At 42.6% G+C, this 24,544-nt stretch overlaps 1 protein-coding gene across 3 annotated transcripts in view; it reads left to right on the top strand.

Moving 5' to 3' along the window:
* Nucleotides 1–24,544, top strand: part of LOC119973996 (constitutive coactivator of PPAR-gamma-like protein 1 homolog) — a 167,822-nt gene that overhangs the window by 60,428 nt on the left and 82,850 nt on the right. For all 3 annotated transcript variants that reach the window (XM_038812752.1, XM_038812751.1, XM_038812753.1), the window contains exons 3-8: nucleotides 6,674–6,756; nucleotides 15,436–15,564; nucleotides 17,584–17,686; nucleotides 19,253–19,353; nucleotides 20,953–21,269; nucleotides 24,315–24,447. In XM_038812752.1, the coding sequence (XP_038668680.1) occupies nucleotides 6,674–6,756; nucleotides 15,436–15,564; nucleotides 17,584–17,686; nucleotides 19,253–19,353; nucleotides 20,953–21,269; nucleotides 24,315–24,447 (866 nt within the window). The remainder of the gene's footprint in view (nucleotides 1–6,673; nucleotides 6,757–15,435; nucleotides 15,565–17,583; nucleotides 17,687–19,252; nucleotides 19,354–20,952; nucleotides 21,270–24,314; nucleotides 24,448–24,544) is intronic.

Genomic DNA, 24,544 nt, shown 5'->3' with positions numbered 1-24,544 from the left:
CTGTCATGAAGGTAATAGTTGAATATTCTTGGTATTTACCACCCCTCCACAGCGACCTGCAGTGTTACAAAGCTGTCCAATAAGATAATGGCACATGTTAGTTGCAACTGTTTATTTGGTACAGTCACTAATGCTTGTGTTTTGGCACAAAGCATTCCTTTTTGTTCAAAAAAACGCGGCGCTTTGTGATCCAGGCCCTCTACAGGAGCAAGCTGGCCCACCACACAAAGTTTACTGTTGTTCCTATTTTTCTACTACTGGCTGCTGCTCAGTGTGTTCTTCGTTTTACTGAGTGCATTCCCCACTAACTCTAAATCCTGTGGGTTCATTAATTCTTGAGTAGGAATGACAGAGTGTGTTATATGCTGCGGTGCGAAGTGCTGCTGTTGCTAGATGCACTGGCTCATCGTCTGACACATTTAGAGAAGAAGACGATGGGATGTGATACCACTCTAATGAGGAACCTTCAGAGCAGCTTTCAGAAGGAGTTGTGCAATGTTAAGCGATTTCACTTTTTACTTCCGTATCAGTGAATTGGAGAGCAGGAAGAGAATGAAAATATGCAGAATTTAGTACCATACCCTGGACAGGTGGCATCTCTGTTACTCCCAATATTCCAGCACCCTCTTAAAAACCTGCTTCTGATGACTCGGAGACCTCTTTGTTTGAATGAGACATCGGGAGTTAGGAAGTTGTTCTCCTGTAAAAGAAATGACAGGTTCACTTGCTCAGATGAGACAGAGGAACATCCAGTTGGCAACATTCTGCCAATCGTGAGTTTGATGGTGATGGCAACAGCAATAAATGGGAGGAATGTTTTGTCATGTATGCAAATGAGGAGGTGAAGACTGGGGTGTTAATTGTATATTAATTGTGTTTAATTGTATGATGCTGGTGAGCATTATCTGGGATTTCACTTGAACCCCTGCAAATAAACATGATGGGCCAGGAGGTGTATGTTTGTAATGTGTAACTCTGGAAATAAATATAAATGTATATATGTTGGCTCCAGTTTTTTTAAAACCAGCTGACTGTTGACTTATGGTGAGTAAAAGGTGCCTCATTGCCTCTTGGACATTGATGGCAAAGTTTATTTTAAAACACAGGAAAGCAGATAATTAGATGTGGCAAACAGGCTTAATGAAGACTAATGTGAGATGGACTTCCTGTGGCGGCCATGGAGTGAGTGGTCGCACATTTGGTGGCTCCTGCTCGAGGTGGATTTGTTCGGTCCTTCCCCACCCGAACTGTGTGGTGTTTGAAGGCAAAGGGTGTGCGAGTGTCCAGGGAATGCAATACTCCTCTGGTGGGACTGGTGTATAGCTTATTGGGCGTGGAGTGCCAAGAGAGCAGTTGGAGCAGGAATGTTTTTGTGGTGCGACACAGGTGAACATGGCAGAGAGCTATGGGGCAGCACAGCCCTCCCAGTAGTCGCGGAGCAGCTGGTGGAGTTTCTAAATGGCAAATTCCAGCAGCAAAGGAGAGCCTGAAGAGGATTTTGCCATGGTGGTGGAGCCGCTTTGGGAGGCCATCAGGTGGGGTAGGTTTACGGGACTGGAGGAGACGTGATTTGCCAAAAGGGGATGGTTTTAGGTACCTGCAGGTGAGGGATTTTGTGAGGTGAGTGATGCCATCACTCCTGGGGCTGCCACCTCCGGTGATGTAGGACAAGTTGTTGTTGGGGATGGAGGGTGTTGGATATTTACAGTGAGTTGATGGGAGTGGGAGAACGGTTCCATGGAGGAGATTAAGTGTAAATGGGAGGGGGGAGTTGTATGGGGAGGTGTGGGCCGGGATGTGGAAAGAGACCCTGTGGAGGGTGAGCGGGTCTTCCTGTGCGAGGTTCAGCCTTTCCAGTTTAAGGTAATGCATAGGGCCCACATGATGGGTGGCCTGAGCCCGGAGACCGATCTTGTTATATTAGCGGGACATGGAGCCGCTGAAGGCCAGGGTATGGGTGAGTGACCTGGCAGTATTCCTGTGGTTGGAGAAGGTCAAGTTTGCTTTGTGGGGTTTGAGAAAGGGTTCACCTGGAGGAGAAACCATTCATTGATTTCTTCAAGATGGATTGAGGGGTCAGCAAGGTCCAGGGTTGGGGGGCGATGAGGGGGGGGGGGGGGTAATTAGGACGGTGGGTGGTGGTTTCTGGGAAGGTTTGGGGCTTGTGATTTCTGTTCATGTTGATGTTTTGGTCTTCTGATATTTTTGTGTATATATGTAAAAAGCCTTGAATAAAAATATTTTTTAAAAAGACAAATGTGCAATGGTGATGGGTTTATATATGTTTCCCTGAATTGATTACAGCTATGTGGTGTATTTGAGTTGGCAGTTACTGGAAACAGTTTTTATTTATTTTCGCTGCAAGAATAATTGTGCTTTTTATTCCAGGGTATGTTGGCACTGCTGCTGGGTGGGGTGACAGATTTTAACAAGTGAGCCCCATTCTTTGGGTGTCATTCAGAACATCTGGATGTCCCTATTTTAGATCTGGGCTACTCTGACCTATTGCACTCCTTCCAAATATTTTAAACTAATATGCTTACTGTTTACAACATTAAACAAAATAGTCTCTTTAAGTTGTTTGAGGGCTTTAAATCCTGAAGCAGCATAACTTCCCCTCCTTTCCTTACTTTCGTGGGAAAATCTACATTTGGAACTTACCTACATGGTTGAAGTTCAGGTCAGCCAGAAATTTGACAGAATTAATAACTGATGCACACATGATTGAAGTTTGCAAATGGAGCAGTCAATACTCCAACAATTCTAATCCCTGCAGTGCAGAAGGAGGCCATTCAGCCCATTGAGCCTGCACCGACCCTTTGAGCACTACCCACATCCACTCTCCTGTTCATCCCGCCCTATCCCCATAACCTAACCTGCACATTCCTGGACACTATGGGACAATTTATCATTGCCAATCCACTTAATCTTCACATCTTTGGACTGTGGGGAGGGGGAAACCTCAGCACATGGAGGAAACCCACACAGACACGGGGAGAACGTGCAAACTCCACACACGCACAGCGACCCACAGCCGGAATTGAACCCGGGTCCATGGTGCTGTGAGGCAGCAGTGCTAACCACTGTGCCACCATGCTGCCCTTTTGTATCTAATTGGTACAAAAAATATTTTGTCGATGAAAGTTTCTCTGAAGTAGCCAAACAGAAACAAACTACAGAAAATACCCGAAGCTCGTTTTTGTTTGCAATAAATAAATGTATTTTTATTTGAGTTTTGATGAAAAATGAGAAATACTGTTGAAGCTTCTTGTCTTGCACTCATCAGGAAAGGCACAAAAATGCCAAATTTCAAAGGGAACTGCAATTTATACTGCATGGGAAAAGAATACAGATTTTTGAGATGTTGCCATAAAAAATACACCACGTAGTTATTGTCCTTTATGCTTTTGTTTGTTCAAAGAAGGTGAAATGTTAGTACGTATTTCATTTGTTAGCAGGTCTCTGATTAAATGTAACTTATAGTACGTGTAAGTGAGTTACATTGCGAACCCAATTGATGATCTTAAATTGATTGCTAGTGTAATTCTTCACACACTCAGAACGTGCTGCTCAATCACGGAATTATTTCTAATGTTAGACATTAATGTTTGGAGTTTGGCAAGTGCAGGTTGGTTGAGTACAGTCAGTAATGATCCTATTGTGAACAGCCAAAGGGAGGTGCTGTTTGATCCAATTCGCCAGTCGTTGGGAACTACGGTGTACATATCTGGCATCACACCACCAAACTACATATACCACGTTACTCAGTTATGTAGTAGACAGAACATCTTTTTGGCTTGATGGCAGCATCTTATTAGTGGAAAACACCACTCGTGGTGCCACTACATAGAAACAGCATGAAATGGCTAGCTTTATCTATTCTTCACATTTTTTAGATACTTTACCTGTCCAAGGTAATTTGAAGAAACTGGTCACTTCAGAGGTCCATAAGTGGTGGCCATAGACCCATTTAATATTCATGATATACAGACAAGTAGTGTTTTGATCGGGTTAGCCATTATCCCACAGCTTACACTTGCTGGAAGCCATGAATGTTCATTTGCAGAGACCAGTCCTCTGCAGGCAAGGGTATTATGTCCAGACATTGCACCTTTTTTGGATAAACAAAAGCATGGGGGAAATGATAGCTTCCTGATGCATTCGCCATAGCAATGTCGATACTAACTAGAGCAAACTTGCCAACCAATCAGCACCTTTTTCTCTGTGTGTGTGTGTGTGTAAATTGTTGTTCCTGTTGAAATTTGGCACTCTTTTTTCTATAAAAAGTTCTCTGGGATATTGGGGCCGCTGTTGATGAGGACATTCATTGACGCAAGGGAGAGAGGGGTGCTTCCCCCAACGATGTCACAGGCCACAACCTCGCTGATCCTGAAGTGGGACAAGGATCTGGAGCTGTGTGGGTCAACAGGCCGATATCCGTATTGGAAGTGGAAGGCAAACTGCTGGCCAAAATTTTGGCCTCGAGGATTGAAGACTGTTCCAGATGTGATTGGGGAGGACCAGACGGGGTTCATTAAGGGAAGGCAGTTGGTGGCCAATGTAAGAAGGTTGCTAAATGTGATCATGATGCCCTCAGAAGGTAGGGAGGTGGAGTTAGTGGTCGCAATGGACGCAAAGAAGGCTTTTAATCGAGTAGAATGAGAATATCTGTGAGAGGTACTGGGACCGTTCGGATTTGGGTGGGGCTTTATTGACTGGATCAGGTTACTGTATCAGGCTCCTGTGGCGAGTGTACGGGTGAATAGGACAACTTCGGACTATTTTAGGCTACATCAGGGGACGAGATAGGGATGCATCCTCTCCCCACTGCTGTTCGCGTTAGGTAATGAGCCGTTGGCAATTGAAATTGACTGGGGGAACTGCCGTTTTAGAGCGTAGGGGGAGGTTTTGGGTATCTGGGCATCCAAGTGGCACGGGAATGGGAACGGTTGCACAAACTTAATCTGGCCCGACTAGTAGACCAAATGAAGGACGATTTCCGAAGGTAGGACGCGCTCCCGTTGTCATTAGCCTGGAGGATCCAGACGGTGAAGATGACGATCCTTCTGAGATTCCTGTTTGTGTTCCTTCCAGTGTCTCCCCATCTTTATTCCGCAGTCCTTTTTAAAATGGGTCAACAAAGTTATCACTGGCTTTGTACGGGCGGGCAAGATCCCGTGAGTAAAGAGGGGGATGCTTGAGCGGCGCCGGGGAGAGGGCGGGCTGGCGCTGGCAAACTTCAGTAACTATTATTGGGTGGCGAATATAGCCATAAGTAGGAAGTGGATGGTGGGAGGAGGGTCGGCATGGGAGGGTATGGAGGTGGCCTCGTGTAAGGGCACTAGTTTGGGGGTGTTGATAATGGTACCTCTGCTGTCCCCACCGCCAGCCCCGTGGTGGTGGCGGCCCTGAGAGTCTGGGGGTAATGGAAAAAGCATGCAGAAGCAGAGAGAGCATCGGTCTGGTCTACAAATTGTAATAATCACCGGTTTGCCCCGGGAAGGATGGATGGGAGGTTTCGGAGATGGCAGAGAGCAGGAATTGAGAGGAAGGGGGAGATCTTTATAGAGAGGAGCTTTCCTAGCTTGAGGGAGGTGAAGGAGAAATTTGAATTGGCGAGGGGACCCAACTCAGGTACCTGCATATGCGGAACTTCATACTTAGGCAGGTCTCAACCTTCCCGCTCCTACCACCAAGGGGGATACAAGATAGGGTAGTTTCCAGAGTGTGGGTGGGAGAAGGGAAAGGTCTTTGACATCTATAAGGAACTCATGGGGTCAGAGGAGACGCAGACTGGGGAGCTGAAGCGCAAGTGGGAAGAGGAGTTAGGAGGAGAGATAGAGGATGTTCTCTGGGCGAATGCGTTGAGTCCAGTCAACGCGTCCACAGCATGCGCCAGGCTCAGCCTGATACAGTTTAAGGTCGTTCACCGGGCTCACATGACAGTGGCCCGGATGAGCAGGTTCTTTGGGGTAGAAGATAGGTGGGGGGGGGGGGGGGACCATGTCCACATGTTTGGGACATGCCCAAAGTTCAGGGGATTCTGGCAGGGGTTTGCAGATGTCATGTCCATGGTGTTAAAAACAAGGATGTCCCCAAGTCCGGAGGTGGTGATTTTCGGAGTGTCGGAAGATCCGGGAATCCAGGAGGAGAAAGGCAGATGTTCTGGCCTTTGCTTCCCTGGTAGCCCGGAGACTGATATTATTCGCTTGGAGGGATTTAAAGCCCCAGATGTTGGAGACCTGGCTATCGGACATGTCTAGCTTTCTCTGTTTGGAGAAAATCAAGTTCGCCTTGAGAGGGCCACCTGTTGGGGTTCGCCCGGAGGTGGCAACCATTCGTCGACTTCTTTGCGGAAAATTAATCGTCAGCAGAAGGGTCGGAGTTTAGCTTAGATCAGGGGGTTAATAAAGGTGGGACCTGTAAGGGAGCAAGGAAACTTTTTGCACTATGTTTATAGACTCATGTACATTGTTTATTTTGTCGTTGTTGTAAAACCAAAAATACCTCAATAAAATGTTTATTAAAAAAAAATTGACATTCTTCTCTGTCTTGATGAGTGCAAGGCAGAAAGCTTCAACAGTATGTCATTTGTTTCAGCAATACTCATGGCTGTACTACTAAACAAGTGTTTATTTTAGTTTCATGATTTATTTCTTCTTCTTTGACTTAGGCAACCATATCCTACCTGATGAAGATCTGGCTGCCTTTCACTGGAGTTTACTTGGTCCAGACCATCCTCTAGCTTCATTAAAGGTAATCTAATTATGGTGGTGGCAGTGTTGATATTAATGGATGCAGCATGTTGAATTTCCCATTTTATGACTGAAGTGCGAACTTGTATTGAGGACTGTTGCCAGACTGTTACAGTCTGAAGCTTTTATCAGAGTTGCCAAGTAGCGTGGATTTTCCGTATTTTATACGGAAAATCCGCTTGAATACAGGTGTATGATTTCTAGCATTGAAATATGCAAAAGGAGAGCTGATTGGCAAGATGCCTCTCGAAATGCTTAACTTGGTTTCCTTGCCGACAGGGCCCCGTGCAGAGGCCCCGCCCCCTCTCCTCTCTGCCCCGCTCTGATGGCGCATGTGTCGGGTGATCCCGACCTTCGTGCGGTCTCACACACGAGGCATCGAGGTGAGTATTCGTTTTCTTGGCGACAGGGCCCCACCTCCTCCTCCTCCACCTCGCATGCTAACAGCGCATGCATGTCAGGTGATCCTGACTTGCGCAGTATCGCATGAGGCATCGAGATGCCTGTACTTTACTGTTGGGATAAAAAAATCACAAGGGTCGACGACAGTAGCAATCCCCTAGATCATCTACATCACCGAAGGTCTGTAGCATTCGGAATTATATGGGGTGATACATTGATGCAATTTTAAAATGTTTCCATCTTAATAATTTAAAAACACAGATAAATGGATAATTTAAACCCTGCTGCATTTGTTCTCTGAAGTATTATAGAATACATTTTCTCGTGCCTTCCATTGCTATTTCCAGCTGTTTCTGTTTTGATTCAGTCAATTGAGGAGGAAGCTAGCCACATCAGGACTGTTTGTATAGGAGCTACCAGTAGGCCTTAGGTCAAGCCTATTAGCTTCTTGTACTGACAGCATAGTAACGTTAGAAGAAAAACCCAAATATTGACTAAGTAACGATCATGACTTTGTCTGGTGCTAAATCTAGAGAACAGACTTTCAAGAAGGACTACACATCAAGATGGTCCTTTATTGTACAATCGAGAAAAGGTGAATACACTGAGCGATGTAACGTCTGCTCATCGGACTTCAGCATCGCTCACGGAGGAGCAAATGACATATAGGCTATATGCGTTCCAAGAAACATCATGCTATGGCACAAGTTTCTGAAAGCACCCGCAACATCAAACCTTTTCGTGCAACAGAGAGACTACTCAGTCACAAGAGCAGAAACTTTGATGACATATTTCGTAATTGAGCATAATGTGGCGTTTTCTGCTGCCGATCATTTGACTGATCTTGTGAAAGTGATTTTTCCGGACAGCTCGATTGCAAGAGACGAAAGTGACATCCTTGGGAAAATCAGGGAAATCCCATTCTCTGTCTCAACCGATGAGGGTGTGGAGGAACAGCTCTACCCTATCATTGTTCGGTTCTTTGACGCAGATGGGAACAGGGTGATCAGCGTGCTACTTGAAATAGCGACACTGAAAGAAAGATCAAGTGACAAAAACATTTTCCAACTTCTGGACAATGTTCTTAAGGAAAACACCATTCCTTGGAAAAATGTGATACGGTTTTCTGCAGACAATGCAGCGTTAATGGGAGTCCACAGTGGTGTTGCTTCCTTTATGAAGAAAGAAAACCCAGATATTTTCATTCTTGGATGTCCGTGCCACCTTCTTCATCTGGCTGCAGAGAAAGGGGCAAGTCGGTTGCCATTGTCTCCAGTAGACCTGCTTGTACCAGTCTATTACTTGAGAAGTCTAGCAAGTGCCATTAAGAGTTCAAGATGATACAAACATTGTGCAATCTAGAAAATCACAGAATACTCAAACATGCCTGCACAAGATGGTTGTCCTTGGAAAGAGCACTAGATAGATTTCTGGAACAATGGTCTGCGTTACAAGAGTACTTCTCCCAAGAAACCGAATCAGAGAAAGGAAAAAGAAAGAATGAAGGGGGCTTGAGAAATGCTAAGCAACTGAAGGTTGATACTTCTGGAAAGACCTCTACCAAGCCTCCAGCGGCAGAGACCATCATCAAGGAAATTGCTCAACCACCACACACACCGAGTAATGTTACATGTGGCACATCATCTACAACAAAAACATTGTTTGCAGGAATAGAAACCAGTATTCATGTTGTAAATGCAAAGAGTGGATGCCTGGTTTCAGCTGCTGTCAGGAACCAGGCTCCTGCACCAGTAGGATCCAAAAAGACCAATGCAGGATTTTTTCAGAAAACTGCTGTTCTTGTGCATGGTAGCAAGACTGATAATAGTAAGAAAGATGGAAAAAGCAGCAGTTCAAGAGCTGGAAGCAAGAAGAAGTCTCCCACAACTCGCAACCCTGTTGCTAATACAACAGTAGAGCCATCTCAAGGCAAAGCTGCCGGGATTTATGCAAAGCTTTGTGACCGAAACAAACTGTATTGTACCTTTCTTCAATATATATTTCCTGTGTTCAACAGGCTCAATCTAGAGCTCCAAAATGAAGCTCCCAAGATACCGATTCTACATCAGAAGTTGCTTGACTTTCTTCAAGACTTGTGAAACCTGCTGTAATTACCAGTGTTCCATTGCCTACTAACTGCATGTACAAGGATAAATGCAATCAAAAGTGCGATGAACACCTTGTAGTTGGTGAAGAAGCCAGGCAGTTTCTCAAGGCGGGACACCTCGCCTTGCAAGATAGGAGTAACTTTTACTCATCAGTACGAAAGTACTATGTTGCAGTGTGTGACTTTGTCACCATCAAATTTCCCCTTCAAGGACGAATTGCTGCTTCATGCGAGAGTGGCAATTCCAAGCGGGAGGATGGAGGGAACCTTTACACTAGTTCGTTACTTGCAAAGCAATTCCATATCATGGAAGATGTTCTGGATTTTTTACAAGTGGAATTTGCTCAATTCCAGGTTGACTCATTGGAAAGTATTTAATTAGACAGGCGTTCAAATGAAATTTGGGTGGATATCTCAACCGGTGAGCTGAAGTATCGTCACCTTCCAAAAATCGCGCTGGCAGTCTTGTCAATCGCACATAGTAAAGCCGAAGGTGAACAAATCTTCAATGTGGTCAGGAAGAACTCCACTGAGTTCCAACCCAGTTTAGGAACTGAGACACTTTCTGACTTCCTAACCCAGATAGTCTATGCTCACGCCAAAGGACAGAGCTGTCATAAAATGCAATTCAATGCAAAAACTGCTTGATAAGTGTAAAAGAGCTACATGTGCATCCCTAAGTAAACCCGAGGTAAATTCGGAAATTAAGATGAAAGATGATTGTAGCACTGTCTTGACAAGTGCAAAAGAGCTGCATCAGTCAGGTTGAACTGAGCTTTGATACTGGTGTAAGGACAATTTTGAACTTCACATAAAAAGGCAAATGTTTTGTTCACATTTTTCATTCTTAGATTTAGTGAATGTTTGAAACTTAATTTGAAAACACCCACTCATGATGATGTACATATATGAAGCATTGGATTTGCATTTTCCGTTTGTGTTTTAGATTTGTGCAATAAAGGTGTTGAGCTGTATTTCAGACTGGTGGGCATTTTCTCTGAAATGAAAATACCGATTTTACTGCCAAAATACTGACTTTAGGTATCTTGAATACTGATTTCTGTTGGAATAGATTGGAAGCTTTGTTTCATTTGACTAGATTAGGGGTGGGCAAACTTTTCCGTGCAAGGGCCACATTCAGAAATTCACAATTTTAAAGGGCCGCATAGTATATTAAGTAAAATAATTAACATTTAAAATAGCCAAAATAAAAGGTTTTTTTAAAAAAAGCAATTAATTTTTATTAATTAATATTTTAAAGTAGAGACTTCACATGAAACACATTTATTTGAAAAACAAAGTAACTCAGTAAGTAACAGAACAATGCCAATGAGAATGATGCATCTGACTGCAGTCATTTACCAGTTTGTTAAAATCAGGTGTCAAGTTGCTTGTGCTGATCCTTAACACTGACTGAAGATTTGAGTCTGTGAGAAGTGATCTGTTCTTTGACTTGTTAACTTTCATTATAGAGAATGTCTGCTCACAAATGTAAGTTGATGCAAACAACACAAACATCTTTCTTGCAAATTTTTAAAGATTTTGAAACTTTTCTGAATGCAGAGATGCATAAAACTCGACCAGTGGTTTACTTTCAAACATCCTCTTTAAAGAGTTGTCGGCTTGCAAATCAATCAGTTCCATCTGCAGTTCTTCAGTAGCTGTTTCAATGTCACAGGCAAAAGGTGAGCTGAGCAAACCGAACTGTCCTTCAATTGCCTTGAAATCAGCAAATCTTCTGATAAATTCCTCTTTTAAAGCCATCAACTGGGAACTGTACTTGTGCGATAATGCTTGTGTAACTGCTCGTGTTTTCAACAGAGGAAAATGAAAAAAGTTTTGCTCATTCAGCTGCTTGGTAAAAAGTTTGAGTTTCGATTGAAAGGCTTTCACTTCCAGGTACAATTCATGAGCAAATACAGCTTTGCCTTGTAGTTTTGTGTTTAGCTCATTCAGCTTTTGCATTATGTCCACAGCAAATGCAAAATCACAAACCCATTCGTCACTCTCCATTTCCTTTGAAAAGTCACAAGAGATGTCTTTCATATTGAAAAACATGACAATCTTTGCTTTGAGGTCCCACACCCTCTTTAGTACTTTTCCCATGCTTAACCAGCGGACATTTGTGTGGTACAGCACATCAGTAAAACCTGCCTCGATGTCTTCCAAGAAACTTCGGAATTACCTGTGTTTCAGTCCCCGTGCTCTTATTAAATTCACTGCACGCACCACTGGATCCATAACATGTTTGAGTTTTAAAGAAGATTTACAGAGGCTTTCTTGATGTATGATGCAGTGAAAAGACAACGCACTGTGTAGTGGAAAATCTTCTTTGATTTTATCATTCATCAACTTATCTCTTTGGCATCTGCCAGGACACTAGTTTTATTGCAGATAACACTACCTTGTAATATACGAGTCTAACAGATTCAAACATGAAATTGCCAGTATTTTCAGTGCAAATAGGGTTGAAAGTCCTTACAAAAAAACTTTTTTTTCAAGCTCTACGGACTGAGCCAGAGTGTGGTCGCGCGGGAAGCCAACAGAAGCACATCCGAGTCATGAGCCTAGCAGAGTCAACGGTGCGGGCGAGCGTAGTGGGGTAGATGAGCGGGGCTGTCTTATTGGTGGGTATAGTTGGGTGCGACCAATAGGGCGGTCGTAGTAGTCCCGGTTGTAACCAATTAGTGTGCGGCATATACCTCAGCGCTTCCCCCGGCAGCATCCTGCCTTTAGCCCTCTTTTTCTCTACTTTTCAAAAATGGCGCTTCACCCGGTTATGATTCTGGGCGCCTCATATGACTTGATCTTGGTGGGCCGCATAAAGACCTTTGGCGGGCTGCATGCGGCCCGCGGGCCGTAGTTTGCCCACCCCTGGACTAGACTCTTCAGTACACAAAGCCTTCCATGGGGCAGGTTCAAAGGGCCGAATAGCTTACTCCAAATTCATATGTTTATTCATAAAGTAATTACAGTATTCCAAGTTTATTGTTATATTTCTACTTTATTTTGATCTTTCTCTCCTCCACCTCTTGTGCTATGCACAATTCTTGGATGAAACTATTTACTTTTTAATTCATTTCTACAAAGACTTTTGAAGTTTTTGCAATTCCTCAGCTGCTCCAAGGCCTCTATAAATGGCCACTTGGAGGTGAACAAAAATTACCCGAGTGATTCTCATAATTTTTCCTTGTGGCATCACCGTTCGAATTGAACACTGACTGATGAATATACAGGAGAAACCTGGATAGTCTTGTACTTTACATCTAAATCCACACTTGTTCTACCATGGACTTGCATAATCTGTGGCACTGTTTGTTGGTCTAACAAAACTGTTGTAATCTTATAGGATATCACAAGATAAATACCAATGAGGAAAAACATTTAAATAAAGTTAGTTCATATATCCAGAAGAACCTGCAGTCTCCTTGCCCCGATGCCCACTTCCCACAGTCATGGCATTTAATTGTTACTTAACTGATTGTGGGTTTTTGCTTCTTCAGTTCCATTCAGAAGTTTGACTTTTCTTGTATTGATTACTTTGTGTTAAGGACCTTTTGGAAACTGCTGGAATCTATTATTAAGGAAGTCTTAACAATGCAATTAGAAAATCATAGTATTATCGAGCAAAGTCAGCATGATTTCATTAAACGGAAACCCTGCTTGACAGATTTATCAGCGTCTTTTGATAATGTAACCAGTAGGGTAAATGAAGAGGAACTGGTATATGTAGGATTTTCAAAAAGCATTTGATAAGCTGTCTCACAAAAGGTTAATATACAAAAGAAGGGCTTCTGGAGTTGGGGATAATAGATTAGCATGGACAGCAAGAAGTGTATGGATTCATGGGGTATTTTCAAGATGGTAGGAGGTAACTAGTGGAGTGCCACAAGGATGAGTGCAGGGGTCGTCGATATTTACAGTCCATAGTAGTTACTTACAGTGAGAGTAATGTATCTAAGTTTGCTGATGATTCAAATCTAGGTGGATGACCTGGAGTATAATATGGGGAATAGATTTTTTTGTTGTTTTTGTTTAAATTCATTTTTTTCCAATTAAGGATCAATTTCGTGTGGCCAATCCACCTACCCTGCACATCTTTGGGTTGTGGGGCGAAACCTACGCAAACACGGGGAGAATGTACAAACTCCACACGGACAGTGAGGAGAGATCCCAGAGCCGGGATCGAATCTGGGACCTTGGTGCTGTGAGGCAGCAGTGCTAACCACTGTGGTGCCCGTGGGGAGAATGGATAACGTGGAGAATTCATTTTGGTCATCAGAATAGGGAATCGTTTTTTTTTTAAATGCGTGAAACCTGTAACTGTTGGTGTTCAGAAGGTATTGAGTGTGCTCGTACAAGGAATACAAGATCAGCATGGAGATGCAGCAAGAAATTGGTAAGATAAATGGTCTGTTAGCCTTAATTATAAGGGGATAAGAATATCAAAATAGAGTCTTGCTACAATTCTACAGGCTTAGGTGAGACCCTGCCATACACATTGTCTTGTGTTAGCCTTAGTTCCCTCCTGTTACGGACGCCTAGTCAACTCTAAACAGTGGCTAAGAGGCTGGACCAGATGCTATACCTTTTTTTAAGTTTTGATGCGGTGCAGAAAGATCTATTGGTTACAGGAGTGCTAATATACAAAATAAGGAGTGGTTATTTTATAAACAAACTTTATTAAAAGAAAAGAAAGCACTTTCAAACTTTTACATCAGTTTTAACACTAACAGATTGCGTGCAGTTTCTTAACCGTAACACATTAGTTCCCGTCAAACAGTACATATAATAAACATACAACTTCAATTCGGCTTAAATAGGCAATCAAAGATGATACTTGTATTTACAAAGGAATTCTCCAAGATCTTTTCGAAAGTCTATCTGATGCAGCTTCCTTCATAACCTCTTTGGGTGACCTCTACAGCCGCCTCCTTCTTTCTCTCTCTCCCTCCCTCTTTCTCTCTCTCTCTCTCCTAAGCTCCGCCCACCCTCTCAAATGAAGTTTTTCCCCTGAGGCAGCCAGACTTGAATCCCTTATCGTTATCTTGGCTGATTGCCCACTCTCGTTTATACAAAAGGACAGAGCTTTACCATACATATACAACTAACCTTCCATTTACGGAAATATAGGTCATCAGACACTGATGGGCTGATGGCTAGTCAAACAAGTAGTCCCGAATGACGATGAATCTTGAGTTGAGCATCCTGGCCGAACCGGGGCATCCTGTGTATTCCCACTAAGGAGGTTAATTCTGAATGAATACGGTAACTCAGGCCGTGGGCATATCACTCTGAATCTGCTGCTATCACTCTTTTCCTTCAGTCTGTTTAACCCCAAAATTGCCTGCTCCTTCTTGGACCCCATTTCTGGTCTCAAGTTGCTAATATCTCCCTATCTCCATTTAACATTGGGATGATTGAATCCGTCCTTTTTAACCCTCACAGCAGATTCCGTGCCATCGGTACTTTCCAACTCCTGTTTCACTTTGAATATGGCTACTCGCAGCCTCAATATGCAACCTATTCGTGGCAACTTTCTAATTCCATGCCATCCCTGTCAGAAAGGCTACCTACTTCCAACTCCAAAATATCGCCTGTAACCAGGACATTTCTTGCTGAAACTTTAACCTGTGCCCTTGTTACTTCCATCCATGATGACCCTACTATCCTCCATGCCTACATGTCTGCTGTTCGAAAACTTGACCACCTACATTATTTCCTGTAAAGCGCTTTTCTCATCAAAAAGTTGTTTTATTCCTAGTCTACATTTGTTTCCATTCTTCCACTTAAATTCTCATTTGAGTTTCAAATCCTTCATGGCTTTGTCCTTCTCCACCTCTAATCTCTTCCAGCCATACAATCCTTCCAGTTCTGGCCAGTTGTGCATCCCTTCCTCCCTCTCTGTCATTGGCAGCTATGCCCCAACCATCAAAGCCCATGCTCTTCCTAAACCACTCCATTTCTCCTTTAGGATTATTATTAAAACCTAATTGTTTGCTCCTCATACCTCCTGCTTTGGCTCTCTGCCATTTGTCTGAATCCACTTCTCGAGTTTCTCTGTTGCAGATGCAATGTAAATTCAAGTTGCTATAATAATATGCTCTGGTGATGAATCGGATGGTAGGAAGTATTTTGAAAATTGAAAATTTTGGGTTTGTTTGCTTTTAGGTACGTGCACACCAGCTTGTTCTACCGCCATGTGATGTAGTGATAAAAGCAGTCGCTGAATATGTTCGCAACGTTCAGGATATTGGTGATTTGGATGCAGTTGCAAAAGATGTTTTTAAGCGTTCTCGGGTATGTAGCAAATGAAGAAGCAATCAAATCTTGTTTTCTAAATTAATGAACTTTCAGTGCTTATTTTTTTTCTATCAATATTCTACCAGTTGCCACTCTTATTATTAGCTTCTTGCAGTATCATGATTGATTTTTTTTAAAAACGCATTTTATTCAAACTTGTATCCCCCGAGCGCGCGACGAACAGCTCCTCAAACACGATCAAAAACATCCCCCACCTTTTCTCGAACTCCCCTGCTGAGCCCCTTAACTCATACTTTATCTTCTCTAGCCGCAGGAAGTCGTACAGGTCACCCAACCATGCTGCTACCCCCGGTGGCGATGCCGACCGCCACTCCACCAAAATTTGTCAGCGTGCAATCAGAGAGGCGAAGGTCATGACACTGCTTTCCTCCTCTCCATGAGCTCCGGCTTCTCTGAAACCCCAAATATCGCCACCTAAGGGTCCGTGTCCACTCCCTCCTCCACTATCCTGGATAAGACCGCGAACACTCCCGCCCAGAATCTTCCCAATCTTTCACAACCCCAAAACATGTGTGCATGATTCGCTGCTCCCGCCCACACCTCTCACACTCATCTGCTACCCCCTGAAAGAACCCACTCATTCTCGCCTGAGTCACATGCACCCTGTGCACCACCTTGAACTGTATCAGGCTCATCCTTGCACAAGAGGAGGTCCGTTTACCCTTCGCAGTGCCTCATTCCATAGTCCCCAATTGATCTCCGTTCCCAACTCCGCTTCCCATTACTCCTTAATCTTCACCACCTGCTCGCCTCCCTGCTCCCCCAACCACTTATTTATATCCCCAATTATTCCCTCCCCTCTCACATCCGGTAGCAGCAGTCGCTCCAGCAGGGTGTATCCCAGCAATCTAGGGAACCCCTTCCAGATCTTTTGTGCAAAGTCGCTAACCTGTAGATACCTGAACTCACTACCCAATTTGGGGCATACATATTTACCAACACTACCGGTGCCCCTTCCAATACCCCACTCACAATCACATATCTCCCACCTGGATACCCAGTATCATGATTGATGGTTGTCTATTGGTGCATTCATCGAGTGACCATTTGCTTTTAGATGGCCTTTTGGTTGCAGTATCACAATTAAACTGGATTGTCTCACTAGATATTTGTGTGCGTTCACAGCAAGTGCCTCTGGATTGCATTAAGAATCCAGTTGTCTCATCCAGTGTCTATTTACTGGGTCCACATTTGCTGAAGTCAGTTGTATATCTGGCAGCAAAGTGGATGAATGGATAACAGAAGAGAGTTAAATAGGGGCAGCAGGGTAGCATGGTGGTTAGCATCAATGCTTCACAGCTCCAGGGTCCCAGGTTCGATTCCCGGCTGGGTCACTGTCTGTGTGGAGTCTGCACGTCCTCCCCCTGTGTGCGTGGGTTTCCTCCGGGTGCTCCGGTTTCCTCCCACAGTCCAAAGATGTGCGGGTTAGGTGGATTGGCCATGCTAAATTGCCTGTAGTGTCCTAAAAAGTAAGGTTAAGGGGGGGTTGTTGGGTTAAAGGTATAGGGTGGATACGTGGGTTTGAGTAGGGTGATCATGGCTCGGCACAACATTGAGGGCCGAAAGGCCTGTTCTGTGCTGTACTGTTCTATGTTCTATGTTCTATGACTGATAATAGCGTGAGATAATCATCTTCAGTATGAGTAGCCCCAATAACCATCAAGTTCCTGCAGTTTTAAATATTTAAATAGTACGAGACAATGTGGGCATTCAGGATTGAGCCAAACAAAACTATTATATACTGCTCTCCCAATGGCAATTATTTTCTCTTTATAAAACAACTCCCAAACTTGACGTAATTTTGTGCCAATTTGAGGACTATATTCATTAGTACAGGAATAGCAATGGTTGCCAATATCCATCCAGTGGCAATGCAATTTTATTTTTACTTGGATACCAAGTGTCGGGCATTGGCTGAAAATAATTGAATGGTAATTTTTTTGAAAAATATTTATGTATGCTGTGGATTATTATGCTTGTATGATCTCTTTTCAGTCTAGGACGGAAGATAAAATTGAACAATTTAAGAGAGCAGTTGAATATTACTCCATTGCAAGCAAGCCTCCGTTATTTCAACATGGTCCAATGCCTTTCCCAGGTACGCATGTCTATAAAAATAGATACATTAACGGTGTTCAAAAGACATCTTGACAAACACATGGATAGGATGGGTATAGAGGAATACAGCACAAGGAAGTGCTGAGGGTTTTGGGCAAAGGTTGGTATCATGACCAGTGCAGGATTGTTCCTGTGCAGTTTTGTTCTTTGTACTGGAGTGTGAAATGATGGGCGATCCTGCGTAGGCAAATTTGATGTACTTTGTTTTTGAGAGTCTTTATTTCGCAGTTTTAATATGGTTTCGCAGAATGAAATAAGTTTTTCTTCACGGTAGCATAGTGGTTAGCACTGTTGATTCACAGCGTCAGGGTCCCAGGTTCGATTCCAGCTTCGGCCACTGTCTGTGCGGAGCCTGCACGTTCTCCCCGTGTCTGCGTGGGTTTCCTCTGGGTGCTCCGGTTTCCTCCCACAAGTCCTGAAAGACATGCTGTTAGGTGAATTGGATGTTCTATGCACGCGAACAGGCACCAGAATGTGGCGACTAGAGGCTTTTCACAGTAACTTTACTGCAGTGTTTAATGTATGCCTACTTGTGACAATAATAAATATTATTATAACTTAAAACTTCAAAGTTAAATATTGTGTTTATATTTTGCAGAAATGTTCCTGATAAAATAGTACGCCCATACTTCCTTGTTTGAGTTTTGACTACTATTATGATTTTACAGACAAACTTCTTGGAGTTTTGTTTTCCTTTAAAAATTAAGAAATATCATAATTTATAGGAACGGCCCATATCTAAATGTATGATTTGCACTTTCACAGAGACTTGATCATTCATGGTTCAATTATAGGAGAATATTTATCAGTGGCTGTCAATCGTGCTGTTACCTCATAGCTTTACATCCTTCTTTTGTTAAACTATACTTAACAATTCTGTATCAACTTGTCAACTGAATGCACAGAGCTAGTCCATTTAATTTTCAGATTTGCATTGAAATAGTTAGTGTATGGGAGGCCATTTCACACATCTAGCGTGTGCTTTCGTGGAAATCTATTATTGCCCCGCATGCATTTTCGACATCTTCGAACTACTTTGATTTACTCAACTTTTTGACAATTGCCTTCCAAGAAAATAATTACACATGTGCCCATTCTTTGTGAACATCTTTTTGACATCCGTCAATAACTTGAAATAACATTCAGGAGTGACGTAACCTATTTTGTTTAGTATCTCGTATGCCTTGAAAGCTTAACTTCTTTGTAGTTGGAAGGACCCAAGCATCTGTAGGGAGAGAAAAGAGCTATCGTTTCGAGTCAAGATGACCAATGTGATGTCAAAGCATCACATTGAAGCTGTATACTCCCATTCTCTCTCCTATTTCCCAACATACTTGAATATTTATTTCAAGTTTTTGTCATTGTATTTCTTAAATGCTGTGATGAAATTGACTTCAGTACTCCTGTAGTTCACGGTTTGTGCACATGCATTAGATAGTATGCACTTTCACAAAGTGTCAGATATCAACGGTAAGATAATGTTTCTAAGAGCAGTGTACATTTGCTGAGTTTGTTACAACTTTTTAATTTTATTCCTACACTTCAGGAATGAGACTGAATCAATTTGGAGTGCCTGCTGTTGTACCACACTATCCACATCCACAGATGCTTAACATTCCACAACCTCATCTTCAGGCAAAGACTATGGTAAGGTTGATAAATTTGAGTTATACCATTAATCGCAGTCACTTCAATAATGTTTTCAATAAGATGCCAACGTCTTTGTTAGAATGGTGGGCATATTGGCAAAACATGTGTCACACTATTTTCTTACCTGGTGTTAGATCCCAGGAGTAGTTGACATATAATTTTACGCCGTTGTACAGTTCCACACATGCTCATAAATCCCATGTTGTTAACCTTGCTGTGGTCAGCCTGCCAATGACCACACACCGATGACATTACTGTACAAGTGTGTGCTGATCACGCATGTGTGAACTTTAGAATTCAGCATTTATTTTTATAGCTGTGGTGAAAGAGAGACCTGCTCTCTCTATTTCTCCACCAGCAGGCCTTCCACAAGTTCACAACAAAAGAGGCCACCAAATGGTGCAGCGACTGGCACCATGCAAAGCCACCATGAAAACAGCAATAAGAGCAAAAGGAAGATATTCTGCTTTAGTGGTATTTTTTGTGGGAGAAATGTTGGACAGGTCACAGAACAGCCCAGCTCTTCTTCGAATAGTGCCATGGGATCAGTTATGATCTGCCAGGCAGATTAGCCCCTTAGTTTGATGACATCTTTAATGGTGCAGCGCTCCTTCAGTACTATTCTGAACTAAGTTTTCTGCAAAGTTTATTTTTTTAAATAAAAGCAAATTACTGCAGATGATGGAATCTGAAGCCAAAAGAGAAAATGCTGGAAAATCTCAGAAGGTCTGGCAGCATCTGGAGGGAGAGAAACGAGCTGACATTTTGAGTCAAAGGGTCATCTGGTCTCACCTGATGAAGGAGCTATGCTCCGAAAACTAGTGATTCCAAATAAACCTATTGGACTTTAACTCTTACTATAGTGAGTATAATAGGGGGCTAGGTACGCAGCCTTGGTGTTGTTGTTTATCCTTACTGATTGTGGTCTATGGGTCAGGAAGTCAAGGATCCAGTTGCAGAGGGAGGAGCCAAGTCCTAGGTTTTGGAGGTTTGATATGACCTTGCAAAATTTGAAAAAAGTTTGAAGCAACAGCATTTTATGGAAGGAAGCCCAAGTGCAAATCCTCAATGCACCTTGAAGTTAATTTTATAAAGAGGGGACTTGGTTGATGGAGAACTCAGCTTCTCATGACTGATTTTGAATACTTCGACTGTTTGTGGTAATTGAACAATTGGTGAAGTTTCCACTTGCGTGCTTGCAGATCTTCCTTCCTCCCTTTATTTTGCTGACTTGATGCATTTTGCAGCTTACTGATGTGCTTAAGCTAATGTAGTGCTTTAACCTGCTACATCTAATGAAAAATTTATTTGAATGTTCAGTTATGTATGTGAGACTGGGAGCACTATCTGATCATAAAGACTTTTTGTTCAATGCCAAATGCCTAAATAGGTAAGAAGGAAGAAAGGGCTTGCATTTATATAGTACCCTTTCAACCTCAATGTCCCCAAACAATTTAGAATCACAGATTACTTTTGTGATATTAAGTAATGTAGCTTTCTATATCTGAAACTATATATTTATTTGTAGAGCTGAACCATATTCAAAGACTAATAACAATTCTGAAGTAACATTATTTAATTCTGTTATTCTGACAGGGTCAACAATTAGCTGGCCAGGCTACCACTTCAGGACCAGGAACTCCAGACTTGTATTCAGTAAACAAAGATCAGCCTTCATCAATAGGTACATACCAGCCTGCACTGTCTGACCCCAGTCTCGCCCTGGAATCCAATAACAATTACAGTAACATTCCTCACGAAGGAAAGCACACCCCTTTGTACGAGCGTTCGTCACCAAATATTTCTACAGCGTCAGCTGTGAGTCCAAATCATTGTGGCATAGAGGCTCCATTTTTCCCAGCTTCTTCAACGTCTTCCTCCTCCGACAATGAGGAAAACAGAGGTGCTACTAAGTAAGTGTTTAATTTATTTGTTGATAATGTTGCATTGAAGGTGTTAAACTGGAAATAAGATCTTCTTAATAGACCTCTATTCCTGAAGCATTATTTTATTGAACAAGTGTGGGTTATCTAATGAAATGCAGATTTTTTTCTATAGCTAGATGAAAAACCTAGTGATAAAAGATTATTTTTGATTGGAAGCAGAAATTAAACGCTGTCAGATTAAATGGTGGCACAGCATGAGTTTGTCACTGATTTTGCAGAGTGTAGATTGGTTTGAACGGTTCAAAAGTGTGAAAGCATTAATCAGTTTGTAAAATATTAATACCGTTGGATCAAATAAATCCGTATGGAGACCTGTATAAAACTGCAATGCAACTCAAAACCTCTTAGTATTTTTCTGAAATTATCTGACAAATATATAACATCATGTACGAAAGAAAATACAGGCAAATTAAACACAGGAATGCAGGGTGTTCCGAGAAATTAGAACCAGGATCTGAGATAGCAGCTTTGTGGTGAGCAAAATATTCTTTTTAATCTATTTGTTCCATTATGTAAGAATTGCAAAACACATGAAAAATTGTCTTGAGCAAACACTCTTTTCGTAGATAACAAAATGGCCATTATTTCCCATACACTATATTTAGGCTTGGTATGAAATGTAACACCAGCGCCGGCGTGGCTGGATGCAAGCTTTAGGGGGTGGCGGCAGGCGGGGATTGAGCACTTTGGGGACTGGGGGGGTTGGGGAATTTGCGGGACTAAATGACCGAGAGGAAGTGTATGAATTCTCCAGGAAGAAAGGCTTTAGGTACCTGTATGTTCGGGACTTCGTAAGGAGAGAGCTGCTGTCCTTTGCTGGACTGCCGCCCCTGGGGTTGCAGGACAAGGTGCCGTCAAAGGTCGAAATAGGGGAGGGGAAGGTGTAGGAATTCTATAAGGAGTTAATGGAGTAGGATGGAGCTCTGGTGGGGGACATTAAGGGTAAGTGGGAAGAGGAGTTGGAAGGAGAGGTGGGAGCCAAGATGTGGGCAGAGGGTGAACGCGTCCTCGCCATGCGCAAGGTTAAGCCTCATCCAGTTTAAAGTGATGCTTTGGGCTCATATGATTGTGGCGAGGATGAGTGTGTTCTTTGCGGGCGTAGAGGATCGGTGTGGCGGTGCATCGGGGAGCCCACAAATCACATCACATGTTCTGGGCATATCCAGGATTTTTGGAAGGGTGGGGGGGTTATCTGACATGATGTCCGAGGTGCTGGGTGTGGAGGTATTCCGAGTCCAGAGTAACAATATTCGGGGTGTTGGAAGACCCGGGAGTTCAGGGGGTGAGCGAGGCCGATGTATTGGCCTTTGCCTCCCTGATAGCCCGGAGACGGATTTTGCTCGGGTGGCGGGACTCTGAGCTGCCGAAAGCAGGAGTGTGGGCGAGCGACCTGGCAGAATTCCTGAGGCTGGAGAAGGTCAAGTTCACTCTGAGGGGGTCGGCAGAGGGGTTCACCCGGAGGTGGAAGCAATTTCTTTAAGGAGGATTGAGGAGTCAGCAAGGGGTTAAAATTGGGTGGGGGTTGGCGTCAGGGGGCAATAAAATATTTTCTAAAAAAAAAATAACAATTATGGTGAGAACCAGTATCATCAAAACTGGTTGGATGTTAATGAATAATTAATTATTTTTCACTTACTAGAGCTTGGAGAATGCTATCGATGGGTGAATGATCTTCAGTGTACATTTCTTAATTATATCTCGTAAAGCTCAGCCATTGAGATTTAAGTTGGATTTTTGTGTGTTAGGTGGAAAAATGGTACTTGCTGTGGAAGCTGAAAGCAATGATTTAAAACATTAATTACAGATATACAACATTCAGTTTAGAGCTGGAGCTACAAATTATATCCACTGATGCTGTATATTTAAGATGAATAACTTGAAAAATGTCTGCAGCTGATTATTTTTTGATCTTTGAATAGATGTTGCCAATGTTTAATAAAATAAAATGTGTTGAACAAATGTGTGGAATGTTACTGCAAGGTCCAACGTATGCTGTAGTTTTATTAGCACTTGAATAGTTAGAGAAAATTTTCATTTGATAAATCATGTGGTTGCTTTTTGCAAAAACTTGTCATGAGAATAGAAAAGCAATTTCAATCATTTTAAGGAATTGGTTGCTTGACTTTCGAGTACAGAATTTCTTTTAGAATTTGTTACATTTTGCTTTGAAATTAGTATGCAATGAGGTTTAGTCAAATAATGAAATTGGATGCATTGCATTTAATTACATTTGATTATTTTGTGACTTATGTCATTGATTTGCGAGATTCTGCCACAAGCTGGTTAGACCCATTTGGCCAATGCATCTATTCCCAATTTGAATCATATTTCTGCAACATGATTAGCATAATCAAACATTACATCATAGAATTCCTACAGTGCAGAAGGAGGCCATTCAGTCCATTGAGTCTGCACCAACCCTCTGAAAGAGCACCTTACTTAGGCTCACTCCCCTGCCTCACACTCATAACTCAACCTAACCTGCACATCTTTGTTCTGGGAGGAAGTGCAAACTCCACACAAACAGTCACTCAAGGCTGGAATTGAACCCGGATCAAGGGCGCTGTGAGACAACATTGCTAACTCCTGTGCCACCATGCCGATCCTTGAAACCCAGATCAGCAATGACAAATCAGTTTCTCTAATAAGATATCTTCTCCGTTCACTGAGCAAATGCTCAACATATCAATTTGTGCGTGTCCACGTATTGAACTGAAATAAACTAAAGGAGTGAGAAAGAAATAATGGGCTCGCTGTCTCGGCAGGTGTTTTTGGGAGAAAAGCTTGGACAATGTAAAAATTGGGATTATGGATGTCAATCATCTCGGTAAGGAGGAAGATTGTGGAAGTAGTTAGGTGAAGCAATAGGAAAAAGAGGTTGTAAAATAGGGCTATGGAGGAAACAAAACCTGCAAATTGAAAATAATATTGTATTTGTTTTTCTAGTCTTTAGATGTCAAGTTTTGAGCAGAGCAGTTTCAATGTTGGTATTTGTCGATTTTCTTTCCTTAGTCATGTTACTGAACTACATCACCAAGTTGGGCATGTATTAGCTTGGGAAAAATCTGGAAATCAATCTGAAGCTCCAGAAAAAACATCTGGAGGAGGGCATCAGAAAAGTGTTTGTATTCGCAATGAAACAAAGGTATTGTGGTCTTAATTGACACTTCCATAAATACTTACAATACAAGCATGTTCATTATTCAGAATATTGCAGTGTGTATTATTTATTATCTTGGGCA

The sequence above is a fragment of the Scyliorhinus canicula genome, chromosome 11 (assembly GCF_902713615.1).
Source record: "Scyliorhinus canicula chromosome 11, sScyCan1.1, whole genome shotgun sequence".
In the NCBI taxonomy this organism is placed as follows: domain Eukaryota; kingdom Metazoa; phylum Chordata; class Chondrichthyes; order Carcharhiniformes; family Scyliorhinidae; genus Scyliorhinus; species Scyliorhinus canicula.
Note: the sequence above shows the minus strand (reverse complement) of the source record. Positions and strands in the feature narration are given on the sequence as shown.